The 19774-nt window shown below is 46.2% G+C and overlaps 1 protein-coding gene across 5 annotated transcripts in view; it reads left to right on the plus strand.

Annotated features, from left to right (window-relative positions):
- Positions 1 to 13503, plus strand: part of MTUS2 (microtubule associated scaffold protein 2) — a 771916-nt gene extending 758413 nt beyond the window's left edge. For 4 of the 5 annotated variants that reach the window (XM_066369276.1, XM_066369278.1, XM_066369277.1 and 1 more), the window contains 4 exons: positions 2057 to 2155; positions 4227 to 4346; positions 6622 to 6719; positions 7710 to 13503. In XM_066369276.1, the coding sequence (XP_066225373.1) occupies positions 2057 to 2155; positions 4227 to 4346; positions 6622 to 6719; positions 7710 to 7923 (531 nt within the window). In that variant the 3' untranslated portion in view covers positions 7924 to 13503. The remainder of the gene's footprint in view (positions 1 to 2056; positions 2156 to 4226; positions 4347 to 6621; positions 6720 to 7709) is intronic. The other variant, XM_066369279.1, reaches the window with a different exon arrangement.
- Positions 13504 to 19774: the final 6271 nt, after the last annotated feature.

Here is a 19774-nt window from a genome sequence, read left to right on the forward strand (position 1 = left end):
TCCAGCCCAGAACCACAAAGAAGTCAGAGTTTTGTTTCATCTGTGAGTGGGTCTTCATTCTGCCTGTCATCACACATATTTTAGCTGTGATGCCCCATGAGCAGAATCCATTTGGGACGGAGGTTGTTTGGGGCAAGGAGGATGGTATTGCTCAAGCCAACTTCCTCAAGCCACAGGCAGCTAGACAAACAGGCTTGGTGGTAAGAGATCTGAACTCTTGGGTTTAAATCCCCATGGCACCCCCACTTACCGACTTTAAAATCTTAGACAATGCCTAAGCTCTGTGAGCCTCAGCTTACTTGTCTGTGAAGTGGTGACAATAGCAGTAACTTCCTCCAGGAGCAAGCAGATTAAAGGAAGGAATGTGTGTAAAGTGTGCAGCACTAGGTTGGCTCCTGGCAAATGCTGGTAAGTAGCAGCTATTGCTATTCTAATAGTTACATACAATATTACTTATTATGTTTATTTTATTTTCATCATCACTATTATTATCATGTCACTGGTTAGATCCTACATGTCCAGTGTTGGGCCAGGTCACCAGTTTGGTCTTTGTACCGCTTACTTGACATATAGGAGCCAACCCACACTGGACCACAGTCTGTGTGCTGTGTGATTGCCACGTACCTGTGTGTGCCCATGAGTCGTTTTTGAGTCATGGTGAACAAGGTAGAAAAAACACAGTTTGACATTTGAGGTCCATCCTAGGTGGTATTTGAACAGTTTTTTGCTGTTCTGATTTTTAATGGAAAAAGAGAGGCTTGAAAGAAATGCTTCCCCTGACGGCACTGGCAAAGTTGGTGCAGGAGCTCTGTGGTGACCTAGACATGTTGGTGGTCATGTTCTAGAAGGCCACTGCCCTGTCTGCTGCACCCTGCAGGGCTGCCCAGGTCTCTGACCTAAGCTTGCCACGCCCTGTCGGTTACAAACTCCCACTGACGATCTCATTGCTGAATGCACCTGTCTTTACATTTGATGGCATTGTGGGGGTTTTTGTTTCTCAAAAATGAAATGGAAGTAACTGGAAAAGAACAAACAAAAATAAAGGATGAGAAACCTGCCAAGGATGGTTTGCCAAACCAGGTCGTCTGCTGTGGTGAAGAAAGCGGTGAAACCAAGCACTTCATACATTGCAGTGTTTTGTGTAGAACCGCATAATTACAATGCCTAGCTCAGGGGTCGGGAATCTTTTTGGCTGAGAGAGCCACGAACGCCACATATTTTAAAATGTAATTCCATGAGAGCCATACAATGACCCATGTACATTGTACATTATCCAATAAAAATTTGGTGTTGCCTAGAGGCAGCTATGATTGGCTCCAGCCACCCACAACCATGAACATGAGGGTAGGAAATGAATGCATTGTAATACATGAGAATGTTTTATATTTTTGTTATTATTTTTTTTTATTAAAGATTTGTCCGCGAGCCAGATGCAGCCATCAAAAGAGCCACATCTGGCTCATGAGCCATAGGTCCCCAACCCCTGGCCTACTCCTTGTGTTGAGTGGAGAGCCTGTTTCTCTTCATCAGAAGACCATAGGTTCTAATGTTACAGAAATGGTTCAACGGGTGGAGAGCTTTGGTGATCAGTCATTGCTGGGGTTGCCAGGCAGAGGTGAGCCAGGGACAGGTGTTGTGCACCTCAGTCTGTCTCCCTTCAGTCTGATGCAGTGGGCGGCCCTGTGGCTGGTGTGTCCTAGGAGCCAGGAGCATGGTCTAAACAGAGGGTCTGAGCAGAGGGGACAGTGATCTAAAAAGGGAGCACAGACTCAGCTCACTTCAGGGACATGCACACCAGCCCTGAGCCCAAGGGAGGCCAAGTGGAGGCTAGAAGTGACCCTGGAATGAGAGGGAGCTGGCAGGCGAGCCGGGGGAAGATGGGGTGGGGGCAACAAGAAGTTGGGGACAGGCCCTGCCACTATGGGAGGCCAGGACACAGTGCTGTCATTCACACCCCAGCCTGGGCTGGACGTTTTACACAGAGCATCTTATCACAGCTCTCAGGCTGTAGCAGCTGCAGTGGACTGAGCTGGACTCTTGCTGTTGTTACTTGCAGGACCAGGTGGACACGCTGACCTTCCAGAGCCAGTCTCTGCGGGACCGAGCCAAACGCTTCGAGGAGGCTTTGAGGAAAAACACTGAGGAGCAGCTGGAGGTAGTGGGGCTCTCCGGGCGGGAGTAGGGGCTCTGTGGAGCCTCTGCCCAGGAAGCCACGTGGCTGCCTTAGCATCCTCCCCAGGGGCAGGGCCTTGTGCTAACCTGCCACGAAATGACAGTGGTCGGGGCCTCCCTAGGATTTTAAATATGTCAGTGCCTCTCTTCTGAGACAGGACAGCTGTGGGCTCCTCCACCTCAGTCTTATTCCTGCCACATCGCACACTCTGGGAAAACAGCTGTGTTAGGCTCGCTTGCTGGTTTCCTGGCTGCAAGCACTGTGCACAATTAGCACATGAGCCCATGGCAGAAAGCCACGTGTGTGTCCTATGGCTGCTTTTCCTCAGTAGCGATTCTCCCAGATTGCTCTCCCACCACTGCAAGGTGTGATCCTGACTCCCTCAGCCGCCACCATGAGGTGCGGTTTTCCTAATCCCTTGCCCTCCACTCCAAAAAGCAGATTTCCCTTTGTTTATTAGCCCTTTTCCTTTTGTTGCCTATTTGCTCACCTGTCTCTGCGAGCCTCCAATAAACAAGAATGGCCTGACACTTTCTGGCTCCACAGTTCCTCCGTCTACCCGAATCCAATGTGAACCTGCCTGGCCTCGGCCACCGATCACTGGCTTTACACACACTGCTCCCCAGTCACAGTCTCTGAGCTCCTGTGACGAGCTCAGCCTGCCCCCTTGCACTGGTCAGACCCACCTTCCCTGTCCTTGCCCACCTCCACCTGGTGGGCATGGAGGCACTGGAGCCCAAGTGAGCAAGATGAAGGGACATTTTTCTAGAAAAGCTGGCAAAATTCCTTCCCTCTGATGTAGGGTTGCCAGATAAAACATTACACCCAATCAAATCTGAATTACAGATAAGTGAACTTATTATAAATATGTCCCTTTACTTTAAAAAAGTTATCTGAAATTTAAACTTCATATATACAGTGTGTCTGTAAAGTCATGGTGCACTTTTGACCGGTCACAGGAAAGCAACAAAAGACGATAGAAATGTGAAATCTGCACCAAATAAAAAGAAAATCCTCCCAGTTTCTGTAGGATGATGTGGCAGCATGTACGCATGTGCAGATGATGACGTAACACCATGTTTACAGCAGAGCAGCCCACGGCCATGTCAGTCAAGATGTGGATGGTACATAAGAGAGTTCAGTGTGTTCTGTGGCTTGCTAAATTCAAATCCGTGACCAAAGTGCAACGTGAATATCTGAATATCGGCACGTTTATAACGAAGCGCCACCACATAGGAATAACATTACTCAGTGGGATAAGTAGTTGAAGGAAACTGGCAGTTTGGTGGAGAAACCCCGTTCTGGTAGGCCATCAGTCAGTGACGAGTCTGTAGAGGCTATACGGGATAGCTACCTAAGAAGCCCTAAAAATCTGTGTGTGAGCCCACATCGAACAGCACTGAATAGGTATGAAACTGGGAGAGTTTTCCTTTTATTTGGTGCAGATTTCACATTTCTATCATCTTTTGTTGCTTTCCTGTGACCGGTCAAAAGTGCACCATGACTTTACGGGCACACTGTATATCATCTTTTTGTTACATCTGGCAATATCATTCTAACACTTCTCTTTCTAAAATGCCTTTTCTACTTTTTAAACCACTTTTCTCCTGTCCTTCGCTGGGATGGAGGACTCTCACATTGGTACAGGTGGGACTTGCAAACCCCACCAGTCTGTTGAATTAAGTGGTCTGCATGACTGTCGAAAACCAATGTTGAATTGACTCCTTTTACCCCATGAGTTCCCGTTCAAGGATGGGCTGGTAGGAGCTAGCCATTCCAGCATCCAGACTCTTCAGGGGCAGTGGCTTCCTCTCTTTTTCCCCCAGGGGAACTGGATTTTTAGTTGCATTTCCAGTGAGAAACAAGTGGACTTCCCAGGGAAGGCTGTGAGCTCCTGTTCTCTCTCTCTCTCTCTCTCTCTCTCTCTCTCTCTCTTTCTAATGTCTACTGGGCAGCTTGTTGAAGAAGACTAGCTTTAGTGTAGCCCATGACCTTGGTGAACACTGGCCTCTGCCAGGCCAGGTCAGTAGCTTGCTGTTCTTTGCCCCTGCAGGTTGCACTGGCTCCCTATCAACACTTGGAAGCAGACATGAAGAGTCTGAAGCAGGTATTAGAGATGAAGAATCAGCAAATACACCAGCAGGAAAAGAAGATTATTGTGCTGGAAAAACTGGTGAGTCGGTCTGTCATCATTGATGTCAACACAGACACTGTTTGGGATGTGGGCACTTAGCCTGTTGCTTCCACCTGAGTGAAAAATCCCATTGATGAATCTCAGAGCTTTTCTTAGGAAGCCAGGAGTTCTGATGAGGAATCTCAGAGGTGGCCTTGTTTTGTACAACTCTGGAGCCCTCCTCATTGCCTGTCTCCATCCCCAGTCCTCCTCCAAAGTGCTGTTTCATCGCTCCTGCCTGGGGGGAGAGGGCGGTGAGCCAGCATAGACAAGCAGAGCAGACACCATGCAGAGCACTTCCGTGCATTTGTGCTTAACTCCTACAGCAGAGCTGGGAAGGAAGTGCCTCCAGGAGCCTCCTATCACAGGTTGGAGAGGGAGGCCTGGGGACAGACATCTTACCCAGAGCAGGTCAGTAGCCAAGCGCTGGCGGGAGCCCCAGCCCAGTGCTCTCACCATGCTCTCCACCGCACCTTTCAGCCTGGCTCCCACCAGCCAGCAAAGGGTACTCCTTTGGGGGAACAGAGCACCCCAGAGTTACCTACCTGTAGGCACAGGGCCATGCCAGAGCTAGAGTTGGAGATAGGTGTCTGAAGTTAGTAGCAGAGAAGCCTGTTTCCAAGAAGGTATCATCCTGATGTGAACTTGGCCCAAGGCTCTCAGATAGATCCTTATTTTTTTTTGTTGTTATATGTAAAACAAACTTTTGATAATATAAAAGGAAAACATGCACATGGTAAGAAATGTTAAGATAAACAAAAATACAAAAATTAAAATACAGTTCTAGCACTGTGAACTCTTTCCAGAGCTTCTCTGAACACGTGCGCACCACACCAACCCCCTCATACGCATAAATGTCCCACTTTCTTTTGGTTAGGTCATCTTTAACTTACCAGCTCAGTAATGGGTCAGCAGGTCTAACTTTTCAAGTTCTCTGTTTGTCTCTGAAATACCCTTGAGGCTGGTTTGTGACAACCAGGAGCTGATGGAGGACCACATGTTGCATCCAGCTGTCATGCCCCTCTTATCTAGTAGTGCCCCTTTTTACAGGCATCTCTTGTCATTTACGAGGTGTTTGTCAGTTACAGGGGGCCGACCTGGGGATGCGTGTCTGTTATCAGCATCCTGGCTAACTTTGGCCACCTGGAACCATTCAGCAGCCCAGAGCTTCCAGCAAGACTACAGCTAAGACAGGGGGAGCCTCTCGGACAGAGCCCGACCCTCCTGGCCCTACCTGGAATCTGGCCAAAGTGGGGACAGCACACCTCCTCCTTCCAGGCTGGGCATTCGCATCCAGTTGTTTGATAACCCACAAGTTCTGGGGTCCAGTAGCTGCTTTCAGCCATGCCCCATGCTTTCTGTAGGCATGCATAACTTCTCACTCCAGAAACCCCTGGAGAAAAGGGTTTTAACCACTTCCCACTCCCTGGGAGTGCAGAGGGGGCTGGGGTGAAAGTGTTGTGCTGAAGAACAGGGACAGAGGCCAGTCCCTCTAATTCTTAACCCTTATTCCTGGAGAAGTGGTCGTCTTCTTTAAATATTAACGACACTAATCATGACTTTGTCACATTCTTTTAAAAAATTATTTATTTAAAATATATTGGAATGGAACTGCCCTTCAGCTCAGCCTCAGGCTCTGCAGACCCTCCAACAGAGAATGGCATACACTGAGAGGCAGGAACAGCCTTGGATGGTACAATTCTCTGGTAATGTGCCAAGCTGGTCTTGTGCTCTGAGTTCCTGGCTGCCCAAGGCCTCCGAAGGAAAAATGTGTCCACGTTATACTTCCATCTCTCCATTCATTGGGAATGTCATAGGGTGCGTGCATGCCCAGCCAGGGAGGGTGGTGCCTGCAGCACAGGGACCCTTTGGGAAGGACCATGGGACCCATTAGCCAAACTAGGTCCTGGTGCTGCTGATCACAGCTTATCTCTGATAGTGGCAACGGTCTGGGGACACTCACTATAAAAAAATACATTCTACACAGGATTCCAGTATATACATACACACATGTGCATAATATATGTGAAATAAAACTATAGATCTAAAATATGTAAACAATACTTATTTTTACTGTATACAGTACATTCTGGTATTTTCTCTTCTGCTTTATTTTGTTAAAAAAAATGCTGGCCACGTTCATTTAACTAATTGTATAGCCTACCAATGGACTGCACACTGTGGTTTGTAGAGCACTCTTGGTAACAACCCCCAAGGGCACCGGTCTCCTTCCTTCCAGTGCCCCATTGAAGACCTAACACAGCACCCTTTGCAGGCAGAAAAGAACCTTATCCTGGAGGAGAAGATCCAGGTTCTCCAGCAGCAGAATGAAGATCTCAAAGCAAGGATCGACCAAAATACGGTTGTCACGAGGTAGGCCAACCTGGGTGTCTAAACTTACAAACCATGTGTCACCCACAAAGTAGTTTTGCTCTTGAGCCTCAGGGCTCTGTTTCTGTCCCAATGTCCAATTTACCTCACTCCTCTGCATTGTGAGGCTTCCCCGACAGTCCAAGAGCATGTGGCAGAGGCCCTGCCACTGCTGGTTCTGAATGGTTTATTCTTGAGGGATATTTTGGAGAGAGCTGCCAGATGGGTGTTCCCAGGCACAACGGAACTGCCCTGTGAGCCCTCCCTGCACTCTGTCAGCTCGGTAGTGCAGTTGCCTGCCTCCCGCAGTTGCTGGGCTGTCGTCCTAGGCTAGCCTGGCTGTGGCAGTAAAGGGCTGGCTCTGGTCAGAGGATGGCAGGGATGCAGTGTACCAGAGAGAAGGTATGTTGCCATTGCAGCTGCTCCTAAGTGACACTGTTTCTATATTGGTCCCCTGCTCTGAGGTTTCCCCAACTTCCAAGGAAAGATGTGGAGACATCCCCCTCCTGCTATTAGTATGAAGTAAATTAAGATCTGGGGCTTCAACACCAAGTTAGTGGCTACTTCTCTCTACGAGGGCTTAGCCACCACTGGGAGACTGTGCCAGGCACCAGCCTGAATGCTGGGGACTCAGGAAGCAAGCTGTGGCCCTGTTCTCTGGGGCTCACACTCAGCGTGCCTGTGCCGTCTTACTGTCCACTCTACTCTCTCCAAGCCTCCAGACAGCCCTCCGGCACTACCCCCCTCTTCCGCCTCTGGCCCTTGCTCTGTCTACTGCTTCCCTGACGGAGCAGCGGGATATGAGCAGATTCAAGGTTGGCAGGAAAAGTGACAGTTGTGGTTCAACCGAAATTGTGGATGATGGTGGCCAGCCTATCCCCGTTGTCCCCGCAGGCGTGGGCCCCTCCTCCCTTTACTCTGCGTCCTTGGCTGAATCTCAAGCTAAGGCCTTCAGGCACGACTACTGTTTGACGGTGTCTTCTCCCCACGCAGACAGCTGTCGGAGGAAAATGCTAATCTCCAGGAGTACGTGGAGAAAGAAACCCAGGAGAAGAAGAGGTTGAGCCGGACCAACGAAGAGCTGCTCTGGAAGCTCCAAACTGGGGACCCAACCAGCCCAGTTAAACTCTCTCCCACCTCTCCTGTTTACCGCGGCTCCTCCTCCGGACCCTCCTCACCTGCCAAAGTCAACACAATGACCAGATGAGCCTCCACGTAGCCCTCTGGAGCCACGGCTCCTCCTGCACCCTGTGCTTCCACCTGAAGGGAGTGTTGATCCACGTGGGCCAGCAAGCCCTGTGCGCATGCTCAGTAGCTGCGCAGCGGCATGCCCCGGAGTCCTCTCCTGACCCCGGTGTGAGCCTGTTCTGGTATTCACACTTAGGAAGGTAGTGTCTGATGTGCAAATGTTTGACCGTAGTTAGAGCCAAAAGAAAGACATGCCAGCTGTTCTTGAGTGATGAACTTTCACTGCAAAATTTCAGGTCAGTGACAAATAGCTCCGTTTGAAACCCACACTGAATAATCGTTGAATACTGCACCCGCGTGTGTATATTTAGATATACTACCTGCACATGCAGCAGTTCGGAATGCATTTTTTATAACATGAAGTGCTGACATATTTTGGTGAAGGTCAGCAGTTTTCTAACTTGTGCCTAAGAATAATTGGGAAATGAAAATGCATTTCTACCCAGCTTCCCAGGAATATTTCTACCCAAAATAAAAAAAAGGAAAAAAAATATGGAGAAGCGCCTTTCGATCAGCCACCAAGTGGTACTCTATTTAACACAAACACCAGCGACCTGTGAACGGTAACTGCCTTTGGAACAATCATCTTCATAGTCAACATAGTGTGAAGTCACTATTATCCCATTCGCAGGTTTTAATTATCAGTGTCCCTGTCGTGAGAGGATAAGGGAGAGCAGTGGGAAACCCTGCAGGGTTTGCAGCTTTTTGGACACTACTCATGACAGTGAATCATCTACAGTCTTGTAAACACAAGTTTTGCTTTTTTCCTAAATGGCATCTTGGAATCTGCCATTCAGCTGTTGCACCCATGGGACAATATGGAAGAGCATGCCCTTCTGGAGTGCAGTGAGGATGACCTTGGAGTTGACCAAGACCACTGTTCCTCGAGTCTCAAGGAGGACTGCAGACAGGGTCTGTCCTTTGACCAAGGACTGAGTAGGGAAGCTCTGGCATTCTATGTGGTTTGCTCTGATCTGATGCTGCAAATCATCAACCCACCGACATGGCTCTCAGGTCCCCATTTCATAGCAACCTCCCCTTCACTTTGGTTTGATAACCCAATCCCATCACTGTACATTGAGATGGCTCAGGGGTTCTAGCAGGGGCTTCCAGAAAACCAGTTCTTCCATCCTAGGGGACCAGTTCCACTCTGTGCTAGACCATCACATGGCTTTCCAGGAACCCAGTTGTGTTTCCTGCAGAATCACTGAGCAATGCCACAGCTGACAGTGGTGCCAGCTTAGACCCAGAAGGTCCTTCCACACAGAGGAGCCCATTGAAACAGCCGGGCAGCAGTCACTGGCTGCTGCACTGGCATCTGTCTCTGAAATGGTAGAATTAGAATGTGAAAGGTATTCCTGTAGTGTTGTGGAAAGTTAGAAGCATGACACCCAAAAGGGAAGTAGTTTTCACAGTTGATATGGTGATAATGATGATGCCTTTATTTCCTGTTTGTGACAGAAACCCTGCACTTTCCTCTCTAAGGCCCCTGGAAATTTTTCTGAGTACAGGGCTGTCTTTGAGCATGACCAAGGCAAGTGGACTCACGCAGGAGCATCCATGGTAGGGAAGAGATGGCCCATGAAAGGAAAGGGGTCACCTTGTCCAGGGCTCTGCCTGCTTTGCCAGCATGAAGAACAGACTTGGTCGGTGTTCCCTGCCTGAGTCAAAGTTGGGCTTCCTTGCCTTGGGTCCATCTCGTTGCTCACAAACCCCAAGGGTTTTTGCCCATCCTGGGGACATACACAGTAGATACCCATGGAAGAAGCATTTCTCTTTTCCTTTCATGGCTCTGCATGATGCTGTGATATTGAGCTGGGCATTCCATTAGAGTAGATCATACCACATTGACAAAGTTCACGGTTATGTCTTATTTTAGCAGGCACCACCTACAAACACAGGTTCAGAGGTAGCTCAGCTCTTCAAATTAGGAACTGCGTCATAGGGCACCTGTTACGTGCAGTTACACAGCAATACCGATTTCAGTGTTCTGTTAAGATGTGCTACAGCGTGTTAGCCTACTGTGGGCAAAGGCGTAGTGGTGTTAGCACTAAGTAATCCCTCCCAGGTAACTGAAGCTCTGCCCAGACCAGCCCTCACCTTGGGTACATGAGCTAATTCTTACGTGGCCTCGGCTTCACCTCTTTGTCATGGACACTCTTCACGTCTGGCTTTTATCCTGGAACACGAGAGGTGGCAGTGGCTATGCCCCCTTTTGCCACTCCACCTGCACATGGAATTCCTGCTGTGCACCTCCCCAGCCGGAGCTGTTTCCATACACAGATGCCGCCCCCCGCCCCCTGCCTCAGACAAACTCACCAAACCTCAACAACATTTTCTTGGCATTTGGGAACTGAGTAGGTAACCTTCCCCACCTCAATCTCCAAAGCTGGAGCAGAATTCTGGCTGGTGTCGAGCGGGGAGGGGCTGATGGGTTGGCACACTGGGTGTGATTGTTTGAATGGGGTCACACACTGCTTACCTGGCCCCTACACTTTCTGTGTTGCATATTTGTGTTTGAAACATATTAAAATTAATTTTAGGGAGCACCTGTGACATGCATTTGATAGAATGCTCAGCTTGGATAGCTCAGACTTTAGGAAAGTCAGGCTGGGGTCTGAAGCAGGCAGTCAGGGAGGTGTTTGGCAGACCGGGTTCCTTTTCTGTGTTTTCCAGGGTCAGCCGCTGAGTCTGCAGACCCCTTGCCCGGACTCAGCAGGACCAAGGCCCCCACACTATATTTGCAGACTGGGATCTTCAGCAGCCTGGCCCTGACTTTGGGGACTGCAGTGACTCTGCTCTGCCCAGCTGTCTTCAGTAGTCTGGGTGTGCTTCAGTCAGTGGGGAAAAGGACACAGAAGAATGAGTACAATCCCTTCACTCTCAATTTTAAGTTCAGACCTAGACAAAAGCTTAATCTGCCTAAATCCTGTCAGCTCTGCCTGGATGGCTACAGAGCTCTCACGGTGGCAAGGGAGGGGCCCTCTGGTGTAGTGGCCATGGTCATAGCAATTCCTTATCATGCAGGCAACTGGGCGGGCTTTCTCACACCAACACGGGGACAGACACAGGACCCTGGACAGCTCTGTGGCTCTACCTGTAGTACTCCATGTGGAGCCAGCCCACTGTTCCAGCCTGCAAGTACTCTTGCTCCCTCCATCCTGGCGTAGGGTTGGGTTGGTCATCCAGGCCCTGCTTAGGGTGGCAAGGGGACCCCTGGTTATCCAGTTCCCAATGGTGGTTTTGCAGGACATACAAAGGTGACAGCAACTTCAGGGAGACTGCAGCAAGTCTGCCCCCCTGAACAACTGCTGAACAAATCACCTCAAGTCACTTCCAGACCTGCGAGGACCACAGGACCCCACTAAATCACTCATGCTTCCAGATTATTGAAACAACTACATATTTATCAATGTTTCACTTGGCAGCATGTCCCAGCCGGTTAGTGTCTTTGGAGGTGTCTTGTGCCCTCCACTTTTATACTAACCACCTTCCGTTTCATGCCCCCACATGTGAGCCTCACCTTCTCTGAACAGGGGAGCAGATGGTGACTTGGCCACTGGCACGTGTGGGAAGTGACAGTAGAGCAGCTTCTCACAACTGATTGGCAGCAGGAAGAGGAGACCGATGAAGTTATCCAGTCAGGCACCTCTTCCTGCAAGACAGACTTGGGTCATCCAGTGGGATGGAGTGACTCCAGATGTAGGCACAGGCATACCTCAGAGGTATTGCGGGTTTAGTTTCACACCACAATAAAGCAGATATTGCAATAAAGCAAGTGGTAACATTTTAACTGGTGGAGAGTCTAGCCTAGGGGTCCCCAAACTACGGCCCACAGGCCGCATGCGGCCCCCTGAAGCCATTTATCCGGCCCCCGCCGCACTTCCAGAAGGGGCACCTCTTTCATTGGTGGTCAGTGAGAGGAGTATAGTTCCCACTGAAATACTGGTCAGTTTGTTGATTTAAATTTACTTATTCTTTATTTTAAATATTGTATTTGTTCCCATTTTGTTTTTTTACTTTAAAATAAGATATGTGCAGTGTGCATAAGGATTTGTTCATAGTTATTTTTATAGTCCAGCCCTCCAACGGTCTGAGGGACAGTGAACTGGCCCCCTGTGTAAAAAGTTTGGGGACCCCTGGTCTAGCCTATAATTTGTTAAAAATGCAACATCTGTGAGGCACAATAAATCAAAGCCCGATGAAACTAGTGTGCTTGCACTTTTCACCTGGTGCTGCCTCAGAGCGTGGGCATCGAGCCAGACAGCGGGGACTGCGCCCTGTTTTCATGGGTCAGGGTCCTGACTAATAGAGAGTTGGGTCACGAAAAGCACACTCAAAAGCTAATATGCTGTCCTAGTTAAGACAAGTGGAATTAAATCACAAAAGTTTGCTAAATATCATTGTTTAATCACTCTGCTTTTTCAAACCTCTTAAAAACACAACAAAACAAAAAAAAAACAGAGCCTTCTGGGGTTTCTCCAAGCCCAGCTCTGTTCTCCTGCCCCCTCATCCCCTTCCCCAGAGGCTAATTCTCCTGGCTCACCAAGTTCCACCTGGGGCAGCCACCATGAGGGAGGGGAAATGGCATTCTATGCATTTCTAAGCTGGGATCACCCTGCCGCAGGTGACAGAGGGCCCTGCCCGGGTGCTGCATGCCCGGACACCCACCGCACAGACAACAGCAGGCCACCATGCACAGCTGCTTCTCTCTGGTGGTTTCTGCTTTCCCTGCACCCAGATTAATATAGCAGGTGGCATGTTGTGTCCCCCTCTCATATGACTGCAGAGTGCTGGTATCTCAGTCAGTATTCAACAAGTAACTTCACTGTTTAAAGGAGTACTATTATAAAGTACTGCACCCCAGATTCTGAAAGGCACTGTACCTCATTTCATCGAGTTCACGTAGAGACACCCAGTCCAGATGAATTCTGAAGAGTTTTATTAGAGGAGGAGATTTATTAAATATGCAGTCTGTATATGGCTGACGCGGGGCAGCAGACACAAATCGTGCAGTCCCCAAAATAGTTCAGGGGCTGCTTATATACCCTTGATCCCATATGGGTTGGGGAGAGCATGACATCATGGCACAAGCTGGCAACATTTGTTTAGGGGATACATAGAAACATTAAGACTCTCAAGGTAACACAATAAAAAATGTTTACAAATCTTTCAGGGTTCCTCTTCCCTCACTAGCCTAGAGATATTTTACCCTCAAGATTCCAAGAAGGGGGAAGAACTACAGTCAGTGCAAGGTGGTATGTAAATTCTGCCTCCTATTGAAAGAGAAGAAGTTTCTAGGTTAACCGTTATTTTAGATTTGAAACTGATTAACCCATTGTTCCTGCAAGCCAGAAACTTCTACATTCTTCTCCCTCCCCTCCCTAAAGGAGGGATTTGACAGGAAAGCCTAACCTTTCCTCCCAGAATATCAATATCAATTTTCAGCTTTTTGGTGCCTTACAACATTCCCCACTGGTTCTATTTTCTAAGTCAAATCCTTGACTTAATTTACTGAGGAGTATGAGGCTGTTGTCCAGGGATATTAACTTATAACATGTAACAGATATTTAACAGACAGCATTAATAGCATTACAGTTCACTAAAGAAACAAATATTACTGATTAACTTTCTATTAACTATATAATTTCCTTTCACAATTTACATAAAACTAATTGGCTCTTATAATAATTTACTTTTAGTTAGAACTCTTAATTTAAAAACTTTAACTTTTAGTGACAATTAAGTTGGCTTTCATTCTATCCTAGTTTCCCTTTTCCCAAAGTCTGATAAAAAAATGTCCTTAATGAGTTTTTCATACATTCATGGTATATAGACCAATCAACTTCCGGTTTGTGGTTGGAGTACGGCACTCCATTTTTCTACCTTAGCAGCAGTGGGAGTGGTCAGGATCACGGTGTGTGGACCCATCCACGTGAAAGTCAGTCCTTGGGTGATGTACTGCTGGAAGCGCCTCTTGGACAGTCTTTGCTGAGTAACCTGTAAATCCTGCAAGTACTTAGGGAAGGGGTGGTTTCATTTCTTTTACTATTTGATTCATGCAATTTACTTGCCTGGACCTTTGGGTACCTGTGAGCACAATGTAACTTCAAATTAGTTTCTAATTAATATTGGGTTCCTTTCCTACTGGCCTTGAAACTGTGGACACAAATGCAGGTCCAATACTAGAATGGGCAAGCTAAACCTGGAAAGAGTTTAATATAGCAATTTCCTAACAATTGTCAATTATTTTATTAAAGTCTATTTTAAATGTTTACTTGGGAAAATTTCTTTTTTCCCCTGTTTTTTTCTTTTTCTTTTTTTTTTTTTTTTTTGGATTTTTCTGTATTTTTCTGAAGCTGGAAACGGGGAGAGACAGTCAGACAGACTCCCGCATGCACCCGACCGGGATCCACCCGGCAAGCCCACCAGGGGGTGATGCTCTGCCCACCAGGGGGCGATGCTCTGCCCCTCCAGGGCATCGCTCTATTGCTACCAGAGCCACTCTAGCGCCTGGGGCAGAGGCCGAGGAGCCATCCCCAGCACCCGGGCCATCTTTGCTCCAGTGGAGCCTCGGCTGCGGGAGGGGAAGAGAGAGACAGAGAAGAAGGAGAGGGGGAGGGGTGGAGAAGCAGATGGGCGCTTCTCCTGTGTGCCCTGGCCAGGAATCGAACCCGGGACTTCTGCACGCCAGGCCGACACTCTACCACTGAGTCAACCAGCCAGGGCTTCCCCTGTTTTTTTCTATAATTTTCTTATTTTGCTTAGTATTCACTTGGGCATAAACTAAACACTCAGATATTATGCCTTCTGTAATAGATTCTAAGTTTGGCTTTTCTAATTATTCCTTTCCTGTTGGCCAAATCATTTTCTAATTGGTTTTGAATAAACCTTTGGCAATAAGGGTCCCAAGACCCCACTGGTTCTGGGTGGCATCTAATTATTTGAATTACTATGTTCCGATTTTGAGGCAGACTGGAAAAATATACAATTAACAATAAAATTCGAATAGCTAATGTTAACAAATATTATAACAATCGTCTTAGTACAATAAAATGACAAAAGCCTACTAGATTATTAAACAAAAATAAAATTCTAACTAATATAACAGGATTTAAAATAAAATTCTTACAGGCACAAATGTTAACATGTTAACGTAATTTTACTAAGTCTATGTTGACACTATTGCTGCTTTATATTATTTGCCAATGTAATTTAATCTTATTAGTCTGAGAAATGTCCCAAAGAACAGGAGTTAAACATATTTAGGAAAAGTCCACAAGGCATTGGAATTGTGGTCACATTCTACACTTTACAGCTAGAGTTTAAGTCCTAATCATCACTGTTTCTAGTTGTAATTAGGAGCAGGTCCCAATCTACAATAGGCATAGGGCATTGAGACAAGAGAAATAAAAGAGACACTATACATTAAATAAAGCAATAAAATCAGACTGTCAATACCCACAGTAGAGATCTTCGAGGGATAAATAAAACTCAAATATTTAGGCAAGGCATAGTAAATGGCCCTTGTATTCACAAGAAATGAGATCAGTTTACCTGCTACTTGGAAGATATACCTTAGTCTCATGAATGATGTCATGAGATGGAGCCAATGGCTGGCATTGGGCACCTGTAGCCTTCAGTGGTAGGTCCCAACAGGCTGGTCAAGGTCTGGTCACAGGTAGCTGGAGCAGGACTAGAAGAGACTGAACCCTCCCTCCATGGAGCAAAGGGGCAGCTTACCTTTTGTGTCCCTTTTTTCCATAACAAAGACGTGTCCCCTGGTGGGGCGAGAAGCCTGGCAGGCCTCAGTTCAATAACCTTTCTTTCCAATCTTGAAGCAGGGCCCTGATGAAATCCTATGAAGCCCTTTGGGGTGCTGGAGCCTTTAAGAGCATATGCCAAAAGCTGGTATTTCCTGACCTCTTTTGGGCCTTATTTGCCTTTTCTGTTACTACTTGGTCATTATAGACCTTAAAAGCCATTCTCAGAAGATCTCGCTGAGGGCCTTAAGAGCCCTTTTCTATCTATATAAACTTTTGGAAAAAGATAAAAACAGCATTATTAGCTGGATTAAATCAAGAAAAACAGGTTTTTTGGTGCCTCCTTTAGAATTCCAGAGTCTCTTCACTGCTGACTAATTCAGTACATTAGTATTCAAAAGAAATTTTAACAATACTGTTTCAAATGATAATAAACTAAACATTACATAAAAAGACATTATTAACAACTTCCAGTATTTAAACTAAGATTTCAATATCACAAAGGTATAAAACAGCAAGTAAAAGAATTAACAAAAGGCCTTTTAAACAACATTTACATTTTAACATGGAAAATATTTTTTACACAATATGGGATTCTTGGTATAAACTACCCAGCTGGCAAAGAAATATTAACTTTCTTTTGACCCACAGTAATTTACACTATTAAGTCAATCATGAGGGGCGGGGTGGATGCCGGAGGGGGAAGCAGACTCCAAGAACTGAGAGCTTGCCGCTTTTACCTTTATTCTCCTGCAGTTTGTAGCCAAGCTCCTTAGCAAGATAATGGGACTTCTCCCTAGTAGGACTTGAACCAATTTGCCACCTGTAAACTAACTGCCTTGCTTTGAGTAGCTAAATACAATTTTCACAAAATTACTTTCCCAATAGTGAGTTGCTTTAGCCTATATGAGGTTTCCAATTTTCCCTGCAATTCCCTGAAAATTCCCTTTTACAGTTTTTTTTTTATTTTTTTAATTAATATTTTTTAAGAGTTTTTATTTATTTATTTACAGAGACAGAGGGAGAGTCAGAGAGAGAGATAGCTAGGGACAGATAGACAGGAACAGCGAGAGATGAGAAGCATCAATCATCAGTTTTTCATTGCGACACCTTAGTTGTTCATTGATTGCTTTCTCATATGTGCCTTGACCATGGGGCTACAGCAGACCGAGTGTGAGTGACCCCTTGCTTAAGCCAGGGGCCTTGGGTCCAAGTTGGTGAGCTTTGCTCAAACAGATGAACCCATGCTCAAGCTGGTGACCTCGAGGTCTCGAACCTGGGTCCTCCGCATCCCAGTCCAACACTCTATCCACTGCACCACTGCCTGGTCAGGACCCTTTTACAGTTTTTACCATTATGGTTAATGCTGTGGATCTTCTTTATAAACTTCATATCTTTTACGTAACTGAAAGACTTGGAGAGACTCCAACATTCCCTTGGTCCTGCGGGAGAGTGTTGGAATTTTTCTCTAATTTTTACACCTGTGAATGGCAACAAGCCATCATCCCCAACCCATGGAGAGCTTATTTTTTATTTTATTCCCTATAGTCCTATTACTTAGGATTCTATCACTCCTTCTGGAAGTGCAATTTAATTTAAGAACTGCCAATTAACTAGCATGATCCACACCTATGGTTTGTTAATTTTTAAATTCTTTTTCTCTTCTTTAAGATTTTTTTTTAAGCAAAGTTCTAATTTTTAATACTATTCCTACCCTGTAATTTCTAAATGGGCAAAACCTCTTTTTGTCAGTAGGCAGATATTTGAAATTAATTTCTATTCTATATTTTAGTTATTTTATCCTTACTTCATTGCTCTTTCTCCTCTGCATCGCACACAGCAAGCTGAATCCTAACCTAATCATGTGCCAGAAGGCGGTGTGGCTTGTCTCTTGGTTTGCTGTTTACTGTTTGCCTTCCGCTCTGGTGCAGCACCCCACAGAGACCCAAGAACAATGAAGAGGGGAGGGACCATGCATACGTTTGCCTCCACTCGGCCTTGGCCCCAGCCCTCACTCTGGCACCGCGCGACCGGCTGGGTTTTTCTCTCACTCAAACTGCTTACTTGCTAGTCCTTTTGCTCCAGGGTTTGAAGAAACACTTTCAATTTGTGGACTCCGCTTTTCTCTCTTCCATATGGCTGCTTGTAACTTGGGACATTTATTTTTCCAATGGCCCTCTTCCTTACAATAAGCACATTGATTCTTTCCTAGCCGAATCTTACTCTTTTGAATTCTTCCCTTCTCTATTTTTCTCCTTTGGGGGTCCCTCATCCTTAAAAGAGTTTGTCTCTTGGAGCGCTGCTACTGTCATTTTAACTATTCTTTCATCCTGTTCTAGACTCAAATCTGGCCTGACTAGGAAGACGTGGCACCCGCTTTGTGTCGAGCATGTTTTAAGCCACTGTGGTAGATTCATTATTAAATTTAGCCACCGATCAATGTATGGAAACTGATCGGGACAACCTGGGTTCCCAATTAATACTATATTCCAGACTGTCCTTATTATCCGGGGACTAGAATTCCTGGTTGCTATTACTTATTACAAAACTGAAACTTGTTTCAGGAGAATCTAAGAATTAGTGCACTTACAAGAGAGATAAGACAGATAATTAACTAGCACCCAGAATAAGAGGGTGTTTGACTATAGAGGTATTAGTTATTACACTAAACCAAGGGAAGAAGCCAACAGAAGAGAATAATTTCCTTCAGGGGAGACACCTTAGCTTGCCCATTCTAGGGCACCCCAAAGCTAGTATTTGAGAACAAAGAGAATAATAGTTCACTACTGAGATTGTTTTTAGTCAGAAGCTTCCAATTTTAACATAAAAGACTGAAGCCAGACTTTAAAACAAACATTTAGACATTGAACAAAGGACTTATACACACAAACAATGTGCACCTATTTCAATTAAATAATACCGGATAATTTGATGAACAAAGACAAAGCCTCACAGATGAGGGAAGGCTCCCCTCGTGGCCTCTCAGGTGCACACAGGTCTCTGCACCAGAGATTTCTTAACCAGGGGTTTTAGAGACAGAAACATTAAAGCAAAGACTGAGATCTTCACAAACACAGAGACGTCTCTTGGAAGTCTTGGGTTGAGATTAATCAATCCAGGTTAGTTCGGCCTCCACTGATTCAGTGCTATGTGAGACTGACTAATCCTGAACGGACTCAACCTCTCTCGGCAGTAGCCTTCCTAGAGATAGACGCATCGTCCCCATTTCTGGCATTTTACAGAGAGCCTCATTTAGATACCTCTGGAAGTCCTGGGCAGGATGAAGTTCCTACTAATACCTCTCTTAGAGAAACTGACATCTCTGAAGACCTGCTGCAGAACTGGGGGACCTGGTCCACTCAGTTCCCATTAATGTCCTTCTAAAGCAGGGGACGGGAATCTTTTTGGCTGAGAGAGCTATGAACGCCACATATTTTAAAATGTAATTCCATGAGAGCCATACAACAACCCGTGTACATTAGGCATTATCCAATAAAAATTTGGTGTTGCCCAGAGGACAGCTGTGATTGGCTCCAGCCACCTGCAACCATGAACATGAGCGGTAGGAAATGAATGTATTGTAATACATGAGAATGTTTTATATTTTTAATGTTATTTTTTCTTATTAAAGATTTGTCTGTGAGCCAGATGCAGCCATCAAAAGAGCCACATCTGGCTTGCAAGTCATAGGTTCCCAACCCCTGTTCTAAAGTAAGAGCAGATATCCCGAGAGCCTGAAGCAGGGCTCAATCCCCACCAATCATCCCTCCATAGTATAACCAGAAGTCCCTCTCCCAGCAAAACCCAAAGTAGGACCACTAAAACTCCCCACTGACATCTCAGTCTTGGAGAGCCTAAGCAAACTTACGACCACATCTGGTCTGCTTCGTGGCAGTTCCAGTTCAAAACATAAAGACTATAGACTAGTAACAATCAGCAAAGCAGTTTTGAAAGCCCTACCTACTCCACCAAAGTTCCACATCCCTGGAGTCACAACTCAGCAAAGACCCCAAATCTACTCTACCTACATTCTAGTCTGACACAGAC

Source organism: Saccopteryx leptura, chromosome 2, assembly GCF_036850995.1.
Source record: "Saccopteryx leptura isolate mSacLep1 chromosome 2, mSacLep1_pri_phased_curated, whole genome shotgun sequence".
Classification (NCBI taxonomy): domain Eukaryota; kingdom Metazoa; phylum Chordata; class Mammalia; order Chiroptera; family Emballonuridae; genus Saccopteryx; species Saccopteryx leptura.